Source organism: Myotis daubentonii, chromosome 10 (genome assembly GCF_963259705.1).
Source record: "Myotis daubentonii chromosome 10, mMyoDau2.1, whole genome shotgun sequence".
Taxonomy (NCBI): Eukaryota; Metazoa; Chordata; class Mammalia; order Chiroptera; family Vespertilionidae; genus Myotis; species Myotis daubentonii.
Genome location: NC_081849.1, coordinates 54021646 through 54039011, shown reverse-complemented (window position 1 = coordinate 54039011; position 17366 = coordinate 54021646). Strand labels below are relative to the sequence as shown.

Below are 17366 nucleotides of genomic sequence, written 5' to 3'. Positions count from 1 at the left end.
GAAGGCTAAATGCTTTCTATAGAGTTTATTCTTGTAGAACTTGGCCACGATGAACTGTGTCTCCACTACCATAGAAAGTACTGCTCTATTTAATGCTGCCTTTTTCTAATGCCTTGGAGACCTACATTACATTTAGATAGGACTGAGCATCGTCAAATAAATTTCTCTTTGCAGTGGCCACAGTCATGTTTCCATGTCGCCGTAGCCCTGGTTTGCCTGGCGTTTTTGCTTCCTCTCCCTGAGGTTTCTTTCCTTTTCTTCTAGGTGGAAGACGCACAAATGGCGCCGGTGCCAACTGGTCCCTTGGAGCGTGCAACAGGACAGCCCTGGAGCACAGGAAGGCTGTGGGCCCGGACGACAGGCCAGAGGTGGGAGGCCTCGTTCCACAGCTGATTTGCTTTTCATTTCTCCAACATCTGTAACTTAACCACCAGCTTGATGAGTTTGTCATTTGATGCCATTCTTAGCCAATGGAGCAGAGCAGACATGAATCTGCTTACCACTCATCCTACGTAGCTCAGGGACATGTCTTTTTAAAGTGTGCCCTTTGTTCTTTGATTGTCTTCTAGATATCAGTAAGGGAAAAATTCAAGCAGATGAAGCTTTTGAGAGGGTTATGACAGAGATTGTACACTGCAGCTGGTTGTTAGTTGTGGTGGTTAGTTTGGGGATCATGGTCTTCCATAATACTTTTGCTTGTCACCTTAACAGTCAGATCCTTTATATCCTTGCCCATCTGCATTACATACATGTGTGCATGCAATGCAATATAATGGGTTAAGTTTCCCAGAAATTCCCAGCAATGACATCCCTTAACATACCCCCAATTTTGTTCCTATGCAGTACTGATTTTTAAATGGCAGATTTATGTACTCCAACCTGCCATATGTGGACAGCAGTCTGTCTGCACTGCTGGATAACGTGGAATCCTGAAGAAATGAGTGGTGGAAATGTTTCAAATTTGTCAATATTATTTACTGGGTGTTATGAATAATACTTACATTTGAAGCTTTGGACATGTTATTTATGCATGTGGCAAATTCAGTCTTTAAAGAGTACATGGTAGTTTCTACTCACATTGACTTTTAGCATGTAACTCCTACATACCTAAAATGTAGTTGAATATACAATTGAAAACACTGCCAACACCTCTCTTTCATTCATAAAAACATCTTTTGATCCCTCGTTTGTTGTTATGTATTTGATGATGCAAAAGTCGAAACACAGAATAGAATTCCAGCCTTTGCGGATGTGACCTAGAGCCCATTTTCTTTACAATGAGATTGCTTCCCTAATTTGGAAAAAACAACAACTGCTACTTCTTTGTAAAACTCTTCTATTTATATAATCATCATTTTAGAAGTCTTTATTTGAAATATAAAATTTAGTTTACAAATAATAATGACTAAATATGGACTTTTGGAAATGTATTTTATATGTTTCATTTTCATTATGCATCTTCCACCATCAGCTTTCGCTAAAAAATAACTGTCTCCTTTACAGTTATAGAGACTTAGGTATTTAGAATAGAAAGGTGTTCTCATTTCAACCCATTCATCAAGAAATTGAGTGACATGAGATCTTCTTGTCATGCCCTACTAATTCCTCCTTGAATCAAGCACACATTTGCGTGCAATCTGGGCTCTACACGAAGTTTACAATGAAAACAGGTATGAGTTTGGGAATCAGGAAACAATATTTAGTCCTTGTTCTTTCACTAATATACTGTGATTCTTATTCATTACTTCACATTTCTGGGTCTTCATCTATTTAGATGAAAAAAAAAAAAGAAAAGAAAGAAGAGAGGGTCAGACCAAATGATCTTTTAGGATTACCCTAATATTCATATTTTACAATCTATGCACAGTTAATACTCAGGGATCCAAGTGTGTCAATTGAGATTAGGTAAAACAACCCAAATATTTACAGTCCTCCACTGGAGGAAATCTGAGATATGGTGGCAACAGCACAAGTGTGACAACAGCTTCAGTTCCAGACTCTTACTCAACAACTGCAGAACCTTGGTTCATTTATTTCCTCCCTCTGAGGCTGAGAACATAATGCTCCTCAGATCGCTGCACATATTAAGTCTCCATTAAATGTTATATCCTTCCCCCTTCCTGTAAATTATGGCACCAGTGAATGTGCACATTGGTCATAGCTGGCATAAGAGCAGTGGTTCTCAACCTTCTGGCCTTTTAAATATAGTTCCTCATGTTGTGACCCAACCATAAAATTACTTTCGTTGCTACTTCATAACTGTAATGTTGCTACTGTTATGAATCGTAATGTAAATATCTGATATACAAGATGGTCTTAGGCGACCCCTGTGAAAGGGTCGTTCGACCCCAAAGGGGTCGCGACCCACAGGTTGAGAACCGCTGCATAAGAGCACCAGTATTAACATGGGTCTTTTGTAGTTTTGACCCAAAGTCTGTATGAGAACTGCTCTTTCTGTGATTGGTAATCTTCTTATCTCCAAATCTAAAAATGCCAGCTCATTCCTCATCCTGGCTGACTGCTTTGTAGGACCTAATATGGTGACCCATTCTCACATGAAAAGGGGTCTTTGGCTTCCCCCATGCCTTTCTGATTGTTTCATTCTTGGTTTCCTATTGCTGGTTCCTCTTCCTCTGCCTGCACTTAGATAATCACTTCTAATCTTGGAATACTTGTCAGACGACTTACTCTATCTTGGCAATCTTTTCTATGCCCAGGCTATCTGGAAAGAAAAATTATTTCTGCGTATACTGAGGAACACTCTTAAACTCCATAGGAAGATAATCTTTGTTGCCTTGGTAGATTAAATTTTTTTTTAGAGCCTGTATTTCTACAGAAACATGAAATGGAGAAAATTAAGAGTGTAAAAATATATTTTGCTAATGAAATACTGGCAACATTTTCTTGTTTTGATGGACATAGCTGTTTTTAGAATTCTGCATGATTGACCTGTCATATTCTTGCTATTCTCATCTTTGTTTTTATCTGGTCAGAGACTTAAGAAGTGCCAACTTGTGCTATGTTTTTAATGATTAAAGAAACTGTGTAGTAAGGATTAGCATCGATCAGCAAAGACTAGAGAGAAACTGCACCCTGTCCTCTCCAGTGCACCACATTTTCTCAATCCAGTGCCTCCTTTAACTGATCGCATTCAGGAGGCTGTGCAGCGTGAGCCATGAGTGTCGGGAAAGAATGAAGATGTTCAAGGCAGGGAGCTTACATTTGGTTAGGGAAGTGATGTCACTGGTAACATCCAACATGTAGGAGTTAAAGGCTGATCCACTGCAAAAGCAATAATTTGAAGCTAAAGTGTTTAAGAAAGACCTAAAGGATAAGCTGGGAATTGAGTTGTGCTGTAATATTAGAATTAGTAGAAAAGAGAAAAAAATACAAAATAAGATGAATTCTATAAGCTAAGCATTTGAGGTAAGAAAATGAAAACATTAAATATGTTCACAGAAAAGTGGATAATTAAAGCTCTGAAGATGTAAGCTGGAGCCTGGGGTGATTTTGTAGAAGGCTATAAATGTCAGGATCAGTATTTTAGGCTTTGTTCAATAAGGAGTAGGAGCAAGCAGTGTTTTATCTGTCCACGTGTAGAGAATAAATTAGGAGGATAAGACACATCAGTCTGGATGCCAGCTAGTACGCTATTGTGGCAATGCGAAGATGCAGTAATAGGGTCTCAGGAACCACAGTGGTGGGAATGGGCAAAAAATAAATGGACTTGCAACATGCTATAAAGTAATTTTAGGACTTGGTGGCAGGTGAGAGTAGCAGAAATAGAAATAAGCAAGTCAAAGATTTGATTCTTTAACGCCAATATTTTTATTTTGAGAATACTTACTGCGTATTGATGGAAATTCTTAGGTCAGAAACTAGAGCTGATTTTAGAGAGTATATTTTGTATATTGTGCATTAGAGGTGACAGCAGGGGAGCCAATTAAAAACATCCAAGTATGCATTTGAAATGTAGCTGTAGACATAGCTTAGGACAGAAGATAGAAATTTGGGTAAAATTTCCAGAAAGGGTTTTGATGAAGCCATAGAAGCTAAGGTCCCCAAAATACATTACATACCACCAGAAAAGCAATTACTGCATTTTACCATTAATAGATTTTTTCTATAACCTGTTTGTATTTGTAGAGTGTTTAAGCATTTCTTTTTACCTAAAGAATTAAGTTGTATTAACTTTAAATTACTAGTTCTTTGCTGTCACAGAAACAATACCCTATGAATTAACTTTACCAGTCTATGATTCTGAAGGTAGAAATGTTTAACCCATGGATTTTACCAGACCATTGGTCTAGACCAGTGATCAGTAAACAATGGCCTGTGTACCAAATCCAACCCATAGTCTTTTTTTAAAAAACAATTAGAGTTCTTTTGAAAAATAGCCATACCCATTTCCTTACCTATTGCCGATGGCTGCTTTCATGATACAAGGCAAAGCTGAGTGGTCAGCCCTCCATATCCACAGCCTCCACATCTGCAGGTTAAACCAGCAACAAATGGAAAAAATACTTTTAATGTTACAGTGTTGATGATTTACACTATGTTGCATCTGGTTTCATGTGGCCTACATATGATTGGGTTCAGCCTGTTGAGAGAATAAATGTATATAATGTAATTTTTATATATTTCTTACGGTAGGAAATATACTATAGGTATAGATGATTTAGGTGACTCAAGGAAAATCTATATGTTTGCGGAATAGTGCATTGACCATTTTGCCTAGAGTTTCTGAGTGAGTTGGAGGCAAGAGCCCACACTCTGGGGGAATTGAATACCTCCAGGAGTATTTGAATACCAGAAGGAAAGGGGAGAGGAGGAGAAGGAAGAGGAGGAGGAGGAGGAGGAGGAGGAGGAGGAGGGGGAGGGGGAGAAGCCCAGGAAGAGAAGGAATTTTTCAATAGGAAAGCAAAAGTAGTGAAGAATCTTAGCAAAGCTTTGGATATGAACAATGATGTATTCCAGGAAATTCTATCTAATAGTGTAAAAACTAAATAAAGGAGAGGGAGGGAGGGAAGGAGGGAGGGAGGGAGGGAGGGAGGGAGAGAGAGAGAGAGAGAGAGAGAGAGAGAGAGAGAGAGAGGGAGAGAGAGAGAGAGGAAGAGAGAGATTTTAAAGAAGGGATTGACGGGATTTGGAAACTTTAAAATTTGAATCATTTAAATATCACATGGAAATTTTACAGGGTCTTTGACATAGGCATCTTTCCTGTCAAAAAGTGCAAATATCATGAAACTATATCCACATTCTATTTAATTTTTAAGTGAATAGAAAGCTCATATTTGCTTCATGCTACTTTAGTCCACTGTGTATAAACTTTTAATGGAACTGTAATCCACTGTCCCTTTTCTCTGATCACATGCCCACAGTTTGGATGGCACTTAGGAGGCGAAATTATGGGTGCATCAGTGACTGTCATTGAACCTACACATAATAGCTATAACTAGAGTTACTATTACATTTGCATGAAAAATAAAATACATGGCTCATAATAATGACAATTTTGGATAATTTACTTATTTTTTATTTATGACTCCCCTATGGGACAATAGCAATCACTACTTAACATCAATCATATACTTAAAATCCTATATAATAAAACCCTAATATGCAAATTGTTCCCTTGTGCGGTCATTCGATGGGATTTCAACTGGGAGACTGGGAGTTCAACTGCTCACTATGACATGTGCTGACCACCAAGGGGCGGCACGAAACATGGCAAGCATTGGCGATGTGCTGTGAGCTCTTGCCAGCTACCTGGGGGCGGGAGTGATGGGGGCAGAGTTGCGATGAGAATGCAGGGTGTCCACCGAGCTCGCTCTCACTCTGTCTGCTACCCTCCCCTGGGACGCCAGGCCTCGCATGCTGGGGAAGCCCCCACACTCAGGTGCTGGGTGCCCACGAGGAGCCCACCACACACCCGCGTGGCCTCTTCTGGGTGAGCTGGCCCCAGCCGCCAGGACCACAGGGGCCGGTCGGGCTCCCCGTGGGTTAGAGCAGGAGCTGGTCTGCGAGGCCAGCCAGGAAAGACTACGCTGCCTGCTCAGCTTCCATGCAGCGCCACTGGGAGGCCCAGAGGCCTAATGCTGCACCCTGGCCCGCAGTGTCCGGCCGTGCTCACCGAATCTCTGTATGGGGACTTGGGTGCTGTGACTCAGGTGGAGGTCCCAGAGGTCAGCTGGGACCTGCCCTTTCATGCCAGACACTCGCACTTCACACCCAGGCATGAATTTCACGCACCGGGCCTCTATTGTATATACATTATTTCAGTGTTTATTACTTTGTGGCACATACCAAGAGTATGATGCAAAAGTATCATAGATTAGATGCTGATATTTCATATAAATAACTTCAAATTTGCTCTTGCTCAATCTCTGTGTAGCCTTCATGCTTCTTCTGACAAGCATACTTTCTATAAATAAGATGGAACTAGAGCAACAGTCCTTAGGGTCAGTCCTGACTATCCTAATCCCCCAGCCTCCCTGTATCCTCGCCTGCCAACAAACGTCCATCATAATGTTGACTTGTCATTAACATCTGACATCAGCCTCTTTATGTGGAAGTCAGCATGATTCAGATGTATGCCCAAATCGAGACCACAAAAATTTTAAAAACACACCGTCAATAATATGCCTTACATGACCGGGACCCTTCTTCCCTAGCAGTCCTTACCCTGTGTCACTTACTGGCTAAGAAGGTGATAAAAGGAAAGTCTACAAAGAAAAAAGTAAGTTTTCATTCTCTCCCCACCGAAATGAAATCTAAATATACTTGTAAAATGTGAGATATAGGTATTTCACTACAATTTATGCTGTTATTTTTGTGTGTGTGAACAAAGAGGCTTAAACCTTATGCTTCAATTAAGTGGCTTAAACTATATTGTGGCTTCAACTATACTGATGCCCGGGTTAGTACTCTTTAGCTTAAACTCTGGCTCACTTTATTCTTTTTAAAAGCTTACATTTTAGAGGCATTATTGAGGTTTGTCCAGAATGTCTGGGGCAATTTATGTCAGCAACTCACATTAGTCTGTTAATTTTAGAGATTGTTATGCAATAGGAAGAAATAGAACAGAAGTAGAAAATGAACTAGGTACAAAAGAACAAAGGAGCTTGCTTTAAAGTTTTTCCCCACCTCAATTTTTAAAATTTTATTTTGGCTGATGTATTTATTAGTTACCGCCCAATAGTTTTCACATGCTTTCTTTATATACACTATTATTTAAAACTTCTAATTTTTCTATTTTTAAATTACTTCCTCTAATTTTCTATGAACACTAGCTTCCTTGTTGATTTGGGGGTTTTATTTTTTTTTATTTTTTATTTTTTTATTGCTTAAAGTATTACAAAGGGTATCACATATGTATCCATTTTATCCCCCCGCCCTAGACAGTCCCCTAGCCTCCCCTATCCCCCAGTGTCTTATGTCCATTGGTTATGCTTATAGGGGGTTTTATTTTTGTTTCTATTGCTAGGAGTGCCCTGTCATAAAATGATTATTATCATTTCCTATTTTTTAAGTAGCTCATAAAATCAGCTTGACACCATGGTGTCTGTGATGGTCCCTCAATGTTCCATTTGTTCTTATGCAGTCAGTTAGCCTTCCCAGATCCCAGTGGGGGGCCTCGCTGAGCTCCTCCCCTGGGAGCTGATTATCATTTCCTAGTCACTCCTTACACAAGGACTTTTACATGTATTATGAGCATCAGTGGTTCTGGGGATCATTGGTAACTATTTAGGATCAATAAAAAAGAAAGTGTATTTCTTTCCCCTTTCTGCCAGAATTACATTCACAGCCTGTAATTAGGAAGTGTAATTTGGCAAACTTGCCCAGGAAAATCTCTTCCACAGAGAAAGACGGAGATCATTATATCCACCTAGTAAGCAACGGGAGCCCTCTTGCATTATTTATAAGTTCGGTCTTCCAAGCACAATTAGGTCTCCTGGTAACTAACTCCTGCTCACGTTAAAGCTTTTTCTTTTTCATTTCTACATGATTCAGTCTCACTGTTGCTATTTTTTCCATAACACGATAGGAAAAATCACTCCTCTAATCACTCGATCCCCTGAACATTGTCTGTCTCCAGTGCTACCCGGATGCTGTTGCTTTGGGATAAGCCATGTTAATACTGCTCAATTTAATAAGTCAGGTCTCAGAGCTCCTTGAACTCTTTGTCACGTATAATTCGACAGCGTTCCCTGCGCAAGGGCGGTGATCTGATTCTGTCCCTGCAAGGAACTTCTGTGTGCACACTCTAGATCTTGCCATTTACTTCATTCTGATTATTCCAACGAAATGACAACATGGTCTTACCTGCTGAAGGGTCGTCCCAAAGACCAACAGCACTTCTCCTTTTTATGCATCCTGAATAATAAGGGAGCTTCATTCCTCTTCAAGAAAATGAAGATGAGCAACTGCATTCTGAATTCTATTAGATTCACTTCACAGCTGCTTCGGTAGCCTTCCATTTCCATACTCAAATATGCATAACGCTGATATTGATGTCCTTTCTGCTCAAACCAATGTTATCTATTTCCTTTCATGCTAGGAATCTTTAGTATTATCCTCTTCAAAACAGAGCACAGAATCCGACTTATAAAAACATTCTAGAATCGACTCTACTTATTCTACTTATTAATCTTTTTTAAATTTAAATTTATGGGACATTTCAATAAGACATAAAAGTAAAGAGAATAATTTAATGAGTACTAGTAGTATAGTCACTCCCTCAGCCTCAAGTTTTTAACATGTTGCCATTCTTGGACCTCTGCCAGTCCTCACATACATAAAAAGATTTTGCTGGGATATTTTAAAGCAACTTCCATATAAGATATATGTCATCCATAAATATGTAATTATTTTTTAAACATAACAGTATTATAGTAGTAAACAAAATTAACAATAAATCTTTAATATTATCTAATATTCAGACTACATTTATTCCCCCCCCCCCCGTTGTCTCAAAAATGCCTGTTTATAATTGACTAGAGGCCTGGTGCACAAAATTCATGCATAGGTAGGGTCCCTAGGCCAGCGATCAGGGCCAATCGGGGTCTTCTGGCTGCCTGCTGGGCCTTCCTTCGTTCCTCACTGCCCCCTGGTGATCAGTGCACATCTTAACGAGTGGCCGAACTCCTGAGGGACAATTTGCATATTAACCTTTTATTTTATAGGATTTGTTTAAATTAGGGTTCATGAAGTTCTCCCCATTGCATTTAATTAGAATATTTTTAAGACCCTTTGAAACTAACAATCTGTCTCTCCTTTTCAGACGGTTTGTTTAAAAAACTGGCTTTCTTATTTATTTTTCCAACATCTCTGCAGTGTTGACGGGCTGGCTTGATTCATGTGTAACTTACAAGTCAGTCACGTGGATCTCTTCCTGGCTTTCAGCCTGCTGGAAGCAGTCTGTCCCTGACACTTAAAAGGGGATGGGGGGTAGAAGAGGTTAAAAGGGGGAAAAATGGTGATGGAAGGAGACTTGGCTTGTAGTGGTAAACACACAATACAATATACAGAGGATGTATTGTGGAATTGTATACCTGAAACTTATATAATTTTATTAACCAATATCACCCCAAGAAATTCAACTAAAAACCTCTTATGTCTTAACAAATAAAATAAGATCATCAGTAACATAAGTGGATATAATCAGCAGGGAGCTACATATGGAATTTTACTTTACAATAATCATTTTGATATTTGCTGACCTCACTAAGTAGCTTTTATGGTGAATTATTTGTAGGGCAGCATGGTTTTTGGCCCATCTTTCTAAAAAGACCTCAGCCCAGAGGAGAGCTTGCAGCATAATCACTACACACAAGCTATAAACACTCCACCTGGAAAGACAGATACAGTTGTCTGAACACATGCAGCATTTTGGTGTGCCAGGAAACCATGCTGTGCATGATGAGTCCTTTCTGCAGTTAAAAACATTCTGACTTTAGTGTCTTAGAAATCATTTTTAAAATTTCTAAACTTGAGAGATCCGATGATTTCCTTTCCATTTATATTTCCCTGGCCCACAGTAGCAGGAAGCTCATTTCAGATTGCATTCCTGTGTTTGAATTGTTGTATTTCCTCTACACCAGAATGGGAACAAGTTGAGATGTGTGATAAATTTTCAATATATTGTACAAATGCTGGTGTTGCTACTTGTTTGCATAGCATGGCATGAGTAATTCATTCGAAGCACATTGTCTAAAATCTCTGATAAGGGGAGTGGAGTGCTGAGTGGGTTCTGAGAACAGAGATGGGAATTTTACAGATTTTTTTCAACTAGTCAAAGTATTAAAGATTTTATGTACTGCAGGTGTATAGAGAAAAGGACTTTAGATTTTTTTAAGTAGCATATATAGATCTACACAAAATTAATTTATTTCTGAAATTATGGTAGTGATTTTGTTATGCTTTTTATATTACTTAATGTGATGATAATCGGAACAGTTCTGAAATACAGTTGGTGAGTAAGAACCTTAGAGAGAGAACCTTAATGGAGAACCTGAGGCAACTTCATTTAGTTTCTCAGAAGATTTATAATCAGGTCTCTGTTTCAGAGAGCCAAATTGGGTGAATAGGTAAAAGTAGTCTTATTTCAAGGAACCCACATTTAGTTTTGTAATTTTCTTTTGGTTATAAACAGTGTGACCTGCTTCCAAGCTTAGAGTTCTGATATGGTCAAAGCTCTTATTTTCCAAATGTGTCATTCTTGGGGTTCCTGCATATCCTGAGGAGTATAAAGTCTAATATCTTCCTCTTTGACAATCCTTCCTCTTTAGCCTCCGTGGGGGCAACTCTGCCCACAGCCACCAAAGCTTGCTAAGTTTGAAGTGTTTAAGGCAGTCGTGGGCAAACTACGGCCCACGGGCTGGATCCGGCCCGTTTGAAATGAAGAAAACTAAAAAAAAAAAAAAGACCCTTTTATGTAATGATGTTTACTTTGAATTTATATTAGTTCACACAAACACTCCATCCATGCTTTTGTTCCGGCCCTCCGGTCCAGTTTAAGAACCCATTGTGGCCCTCGAGTCAAAAAGTTTGCCCACCCCTGGTTTAAGGAGTCAACTCGGCTTCCAAAGGTGTAGCAAGAACTGCAAAAACTATATCAACTCATTAGCATACCACATCACAGGGACGACGCCTACCCCATTCCACAGATAACATTCTCCCAGACTATGTGGCTGCTCTTTTTGGTCCACTCTTTGTACAGGCCCCTTGGAGCTCCCAGTTTAGAGCTTCCTTAGCTCATTCCTGCATGCTCAGCCATTGGTTCCCTGCACTTGGCACAGTGCCAAGGTGTTTGGGCACCAGAGGACTTTTCATCTTAGCCACAGGTTTCAACCAAATCCCTCCTTGTGCCTTCCATGCTCAAGCCCAGTGGGTCTTCATCTTGAGTGTGCATAAGGAAATCTGAGCAGCTAGAAAAAAATTCATAGTCTTTGACCTCACACACAGAATGCTAGTGCGGGAGCTCTGGAACGAATCCAAGATTCTCCAACTTTAATAGCATCCCAGGTGTTTCTGATGCAAATGGAAATATATTACCTACTTGAGCAGTGGTCTCCATCCACTGTTACACATTTGAATCATTCAGGAAGTTTTAAAAAGATGCTAATGCCCAGGACCCTGCCCTCCATCCCTTAAGTCAGAATGTTTGAGTTCAGCAAAGGTGTGGACACGTCCCAAAAGCTATCCAGGTGATTGTAATCTGAAGCTTGATTTGAGACCCACTACCTAAGGTTGGTCTGATAAACACAGATCACCAGACAGTTCCTCTCCCACGGGGTAAGTGTCTCTTTGGGACAATTAATGGTGTTTCCTGTCATATAATCTTCATAAATGACTGTCTACTCTATCAGATTTTTGTATCTTTAAAATTTAGGGACCCCTGTTCTTTTCATAAAATTGGCCGTCCCAGGGTTCTAAATACTAAATGAAGAGGTACTTATAAGCTAAGAAATAGGTGAGATTTCACCTACATTTGCACAATTATGTAACTTTTTCTGTAGCAATTGCAATAACTTGTGTCCACCTACACAGATAAAGCCTTCTCTGGCTAGAATTGTTAGACCCTTACCCACACGCCATCTCACAGCCCTGCACTACCGAGTGTTACGTTTAGGTATACAGACTCAGAGAGTGTTGTCTAACCTGAGGCCTTCTGTGCCCCCCTCACTGTAATGTGGGGTCAAAATGTCAGGTCCCTTCACCTTAGTTTCATAATGACAGAATCCTGAGCAGGCAGAGATCAGCAGCCATTTCAGCCCATAAACCTGAGAGGCCATGTAAATCAGCCGGACTAAGGCCAGTTAAGCTAGTTCAATAAAGACTTAACTTTAGGACCAACATATAAATGTTTCATCTGCCTCCTCAGTAAGTGAGTGAGTTATTTTAAAACCAACAAGGAAAAAGGCAGCGGGAGTAAAGGTATTTTAAACATCACTTATTGTTGGTCTTTTTTTTATACTTGTTTACCTTCAAGCAGGTTTACATCTACATTCAATAAGTAATGAAACTATGACATGGTTTATAGAAATCAGTAAAACAGTATCTTGGGGAAATCATATATACAAATTAAAAATATTAATTTGTCATACCATTTTTAAGGGTCCAAATGTAGTTGGGGAAATAGCCATTATGGTATGATAGATGCAGGTTGCTGAAAGTTTTTATTTTATTTTTGAATTTTGGGTTGATATTTATGCATGTGATGAACTTGTAGACCGGTGGGGGGGAGCGGGTATGGAATTTGACACTGCCCCTCCCATGAACCACTCCAAAGCCATCCCAACAAACTTCTAATGTAAAAAGGCAAAAACAAAAATATGCAAATGCAGCTTTAGTACAAATTCCATAAGCACCCCCCTTTCCACCCAAACCCTCCAACCAATTTGCTGCCGCTAAGCCCCTTCTGTATGGGAATCCTAGAGTGGCCAATGAGGCAAAAGCAATTCTTAGAGGTGGGCATAGGCAATATCTCCCAGCCCTTCCGTCAATGGCCTGTGTTCAACATAAACTATTATCAGGATCCATATATTATTTATTTGCTCTTAAATAATTCATTTCTCAGTATACTTCACATGTGACTTGAAAGTCTTCCTAGCGTCTAATAAAAACCAGGGAGGGTTATCTGTGATTTTTTTTTAAACCTACACCATCAATTTAATGATTATCGCAAACCCTCCTACTAGATTTTTGCTGCAAATAAAGGATGAAGAGAGGATTCCTCTGCTTAAGGAAATGTTAATTCCTAAATTTCAGAGTAATTACAGACATTCCAGTTTGCTATAAACAGTTCTCTGCTTTTCCTCCAGCCATTACTTGTCGAAAGCAAGATGGAGGGCAGGCTGGCATCCACGAATGCCTCCAGCACGCAGGCCCCGTGCCAGCCCTCACCCAGGCCTGCCAGGTCCCCTGCCAAGACGACTGTCAGTTTACCAGCTGGTCCAAGTTTTCCTCATGCAATGGAGACTGTGGGGCAGTCAGGACCAGAAAGCGCACTATTGTTGGTAAGAATAATTAGCTGGAGCGCCTACTTCAATACTTGTCAAGGTAGAAAAACACAAAACAGTCAGACCAAGAGAGCTCCGACAATGTATTTGGAAAATGCAAGATAGGCCTTATCGTTGGTACACTTATACCTAATACGTCACCAGTGGATTTGGTTGTGTGTTTTAATGTTAGCTGGCAGCGACAGACACATTGTAATTTTAGCACAAAGAAAAAGTAGCCTTGAAGATCAAACTCCATCACCTGTACAATATGTGGAAGGTTATTTTTTTAAAAATATATTTTTATTGATTTTTTTACAGAGAGGAAGGGAGAGAGATAGTCAGAAACATCAATGAGAGAGAAACATCGATTAGCCGCCTCCTGCACATCCCCCACCGGGGATGTGCCCGCAACCCAGGTACATGCTCTTGACCGGAATCGAACCTGGGACCCTTGAGTCTGCAGGCTGACGCTCTATCCACTGAGCCAAACCGGTTTCAGCTGGAAGGTTATTTTTTGTTTAAATATGGACCTTTGGTGAATTGCCTACAGACCGTGAAGGGCTTGAAGAAAAGGTCTTCGGGGACATGAGGAAATGTTGCTCCTTCATTTTCTTAGCCCATTCTCACTGTCACAGCCTTGGGTTATCTTTCATATCCTAGAAGAGGACTGTGACGTTAATTCTGTGTCAGAAAACTGCATTTTGAAAGGCAGTCACAATGACAAAAAGCAGTGATATAATGAGCAAGAACAGGAGACATTGTACTGACCTACACCCTGGCGCATTCAAAAAGACTGTCAGTTGGCAAAAGAAACCTAAAAATATTGGTGCTAGTAGACTACTCAGACTTAAAAAGTTATAAAATAAGCCACCTGTCATAAATAAAGACTGTTGAGAACTATGTAAGCTATCTTATGAAAGTTACAGATAAATATATGTAAAACATGTCATTAATGATATGTAATATAATTAGTCTATACTATATAACTAATAAATATAAATATGTTATCCAGTTAAAATAATGATATATAATTTTAAGCATGTATTACTGTTATACTTGAGTTATTTATTTTAAAAGGGTCTTTATTTACATTTATATATAAACCATTTCTAGTATTTTTCCTGATATTAAATATCTTCACCTTGAATATTATTGATATTTTCTATATTAATCACAAGTATGTCAAAATGATTACTCTTCAGAAATGCTGAAAGAGGCAAAATCATAATCAGAAAAGTAAATACAAAACAAAATAAAAGTAAATACAAAAATCTCTATTTCTCAATTTCCTAGATGGCTATACCATCTATTTGAACTAACAAAAAGCTGTGAAGTTCAGGGCAGTGACTCCCTCTCCCATTTCATCTTTTTGCACATTATACAGGAGAAATTACTGTAGTTACCTCCGCCTCCCAGTCAGTGAAAACACATGATCATTTGTGAAGATTTTGATCATTTTAAGGAGTATAAAATGTCGTGGTGACAACAGTTAGTACCTTATATAAGGGCTATTTTTACATTAGCTGTTTCTTTTCATTGATTTCAGAGAGGGAGGGAGGGAGGGAGGGAGAGAGAGAGAGAGAGAGAGAGAGTGAGAGAGAGAGAGAGAAACATCAGTGATGAGAGAGAATCATTGATCAGCTGCCTCCTGCACGGCCCTCAATGGGGATCGAGCCTGCAATCCAGGCATGTGCCCCGACCAGGAATCAAACCATGACCTCCTGGATCATAGGTGGACACTCAACCACTGAACCACACCAGTTGGGCAAATTAACTATTTTTAAATGAATATATATATATATATATATATATATATATATATATATATATATATATATATATATATATATATATATCTCACTATGGAAAGCACCCCGTACTAACAAAAGCCTAGATAGAAAGCACTGTGAGGTGAGAAAATAGCGTTTATTTATAGACTACTGTTGAATGTGGCTAAAATGGAGAAAGGAAGTTTAGGAAAGGAGAAAACTTAGGGGAATGCTTGAAATTAATAATGGTACTTTACAACTTAAATTTCTCCACAGGAAAAAGCAAAAAGAAGGAAAACTGTAAAAATTCTCATGTGTACCCCCTGATCGAGACTCAGTATTGTCCTTGTGACAAGTATAACGCACAGCCCGTGGGGAACTGGTCCGACTGCATTTTGCCAGAGGGGAAAGTGGAAGTGCTGCTGGGGATGAAAGTCCAAGGAGACATCAAGGAATGTGGGCAAGGCTATCGTTACCAAGCAATGGCATGCTACGACCAAAACGGCAGGCTCGTGGAGACGTCCAGATGTAACAGCCATGGTAATCCCACTTTTCTCCCGTGTTAAACATTTGCTGCCTTGGGGGTGGAGGTAAAATGCACATGTATGAGAATGGAGGCAAAGGAAGGTCTCCAGAATTAGGTTCTAAGTGGAACATTATGGGGCACCACACTGTACATATGTCATTTATATGTAACAGGACCTTCAGTGGCACTCGTCTCGTTGTCCAGGAGTTGGCAATGAAGCCATAAATTTGGTGGCAAAGAAGGCTTACAGGTAGGCAAATGCTGCCAGAGCCTCCTCTGGGGTTAAGAGTCTGTTGAATAGACCCAACCAGCCCCAACAGCTGCACAGGAAAGGAGAGAGGTTTCAATTTAATTTAATTTGAAAATAAAGTTTTAAACTAGACAGACTTTTAATAACCAAACTGGCAAGATTTGCAATGTGCCTAAAATGTCATTAAGTGTCAGAGAAGAAAGATTGAAAGCCATAATTGGTGAAAACTCAAACATATCCTATCTACTGCTCTATTAAGTTGAGGTTGGCCAAAAAAAAGTACATCCTCTAAGGAAAATATGCCCACTTTTGATTTCTAAACCAAAAGGAAGAAAGAGAGAGAGGGAGGGAGGGAAGGAGGGAGGGAGGGAGGGAGGGAGGGAGGGAGGGAGGGAGGGAGGGAGGGAGGGAGGGAGGGAGGGAGGGAGGGAGGAAACAATAAAAACGAAGATACAGTAATGATAATTGAGTTGCCAAAACTTAGTGAAGAGTGACCATTTTTGACCAGTATATGTAGTGAACTCTTTGGCTCCAAGTGTTAATATAGGCAGCCTTGAACAATGTTTCTCCATTATTTTTTTATTTTAATGCAGCTAGCTGTCTTTTTATAATGTTATGAGATCAGTTTACCATGGGTCAGCCTGGAACATAGATGTCACATATTTGCAAACACTGGACAATGATCCTCCTCCCTTCTTCAGGGAGTTGGCCTAAGAAAGATGGGTTAAATTGATAGGAGGGGTGCACATGGCAGGTACCTTCCAATCTGGCTGGGGAAAAAATTCTATTGGAATGGTCTTCCTCTAGTTTTATTTATGGTTCAGAAAACAATATGAACTAATTGGACCATCTCACATTTATAAACCATCAAGGTATCGTAGTGACACAGTTATTGGAAACTTTTACACATGTTCTTACAAAGAAATTTCCAAAAACCTCATTCATTTTTTTTAACCTTATTTCATAGTTTCTGTTTTATCAAAGTATAGTGATATAAACCCCAAGGATGTTGAAGCTCTCTATATAAGTATGTTTCAGGTTAATATGTGTGCATTGCTAAATTTTAGATTATTCCATACACTTAGAACAATTAAAGAAAAAAGAGTTTCGTGTTTATAATAGGCATACTTTGAGAAACATCTCTAAGTATAACTGAGTGTTTTATCCTCTATATCAGGGGTCCTCAAACTTTTTAAACAGGGGGCCAGTTCACTGTCCCTCAGACCGTTGGAGGACCGGACTATAGTTTTAAAAAAAACTATGAACAAATTCCTATGCAAACTGCACATATCTTATTTTGAACTAAAAAACAAAAT

At 39.5% G+C, this 17366-nt stretch overlaps 1 protein-coding gene across 1 annotated transcript in view; it reads left to right on the top strand.

The window, feature by feature from the left end:
* Positions 1-17366, top strand: part of THSD7A (thrombospondin type 1 domain containing 7A) — a 316639-nt gene that overhangs the window by 251632 nt on the left and 47641 nt on the right. Inside the window, exons 11-13 of the mRNA XM_059712436.1 lie at positions 265-368; positions 13326-13520; positions 15551-15814. Coding sequence (XP_059568419.1) covers positions 265-368; positions 13326-13520; positions 15551-15814 — 563 coding nt within the window. The remainder of the gene's footprint in view (positions 1-264; positions 369-13325; positions 13521-15550; positions 15815-17366) is intronic.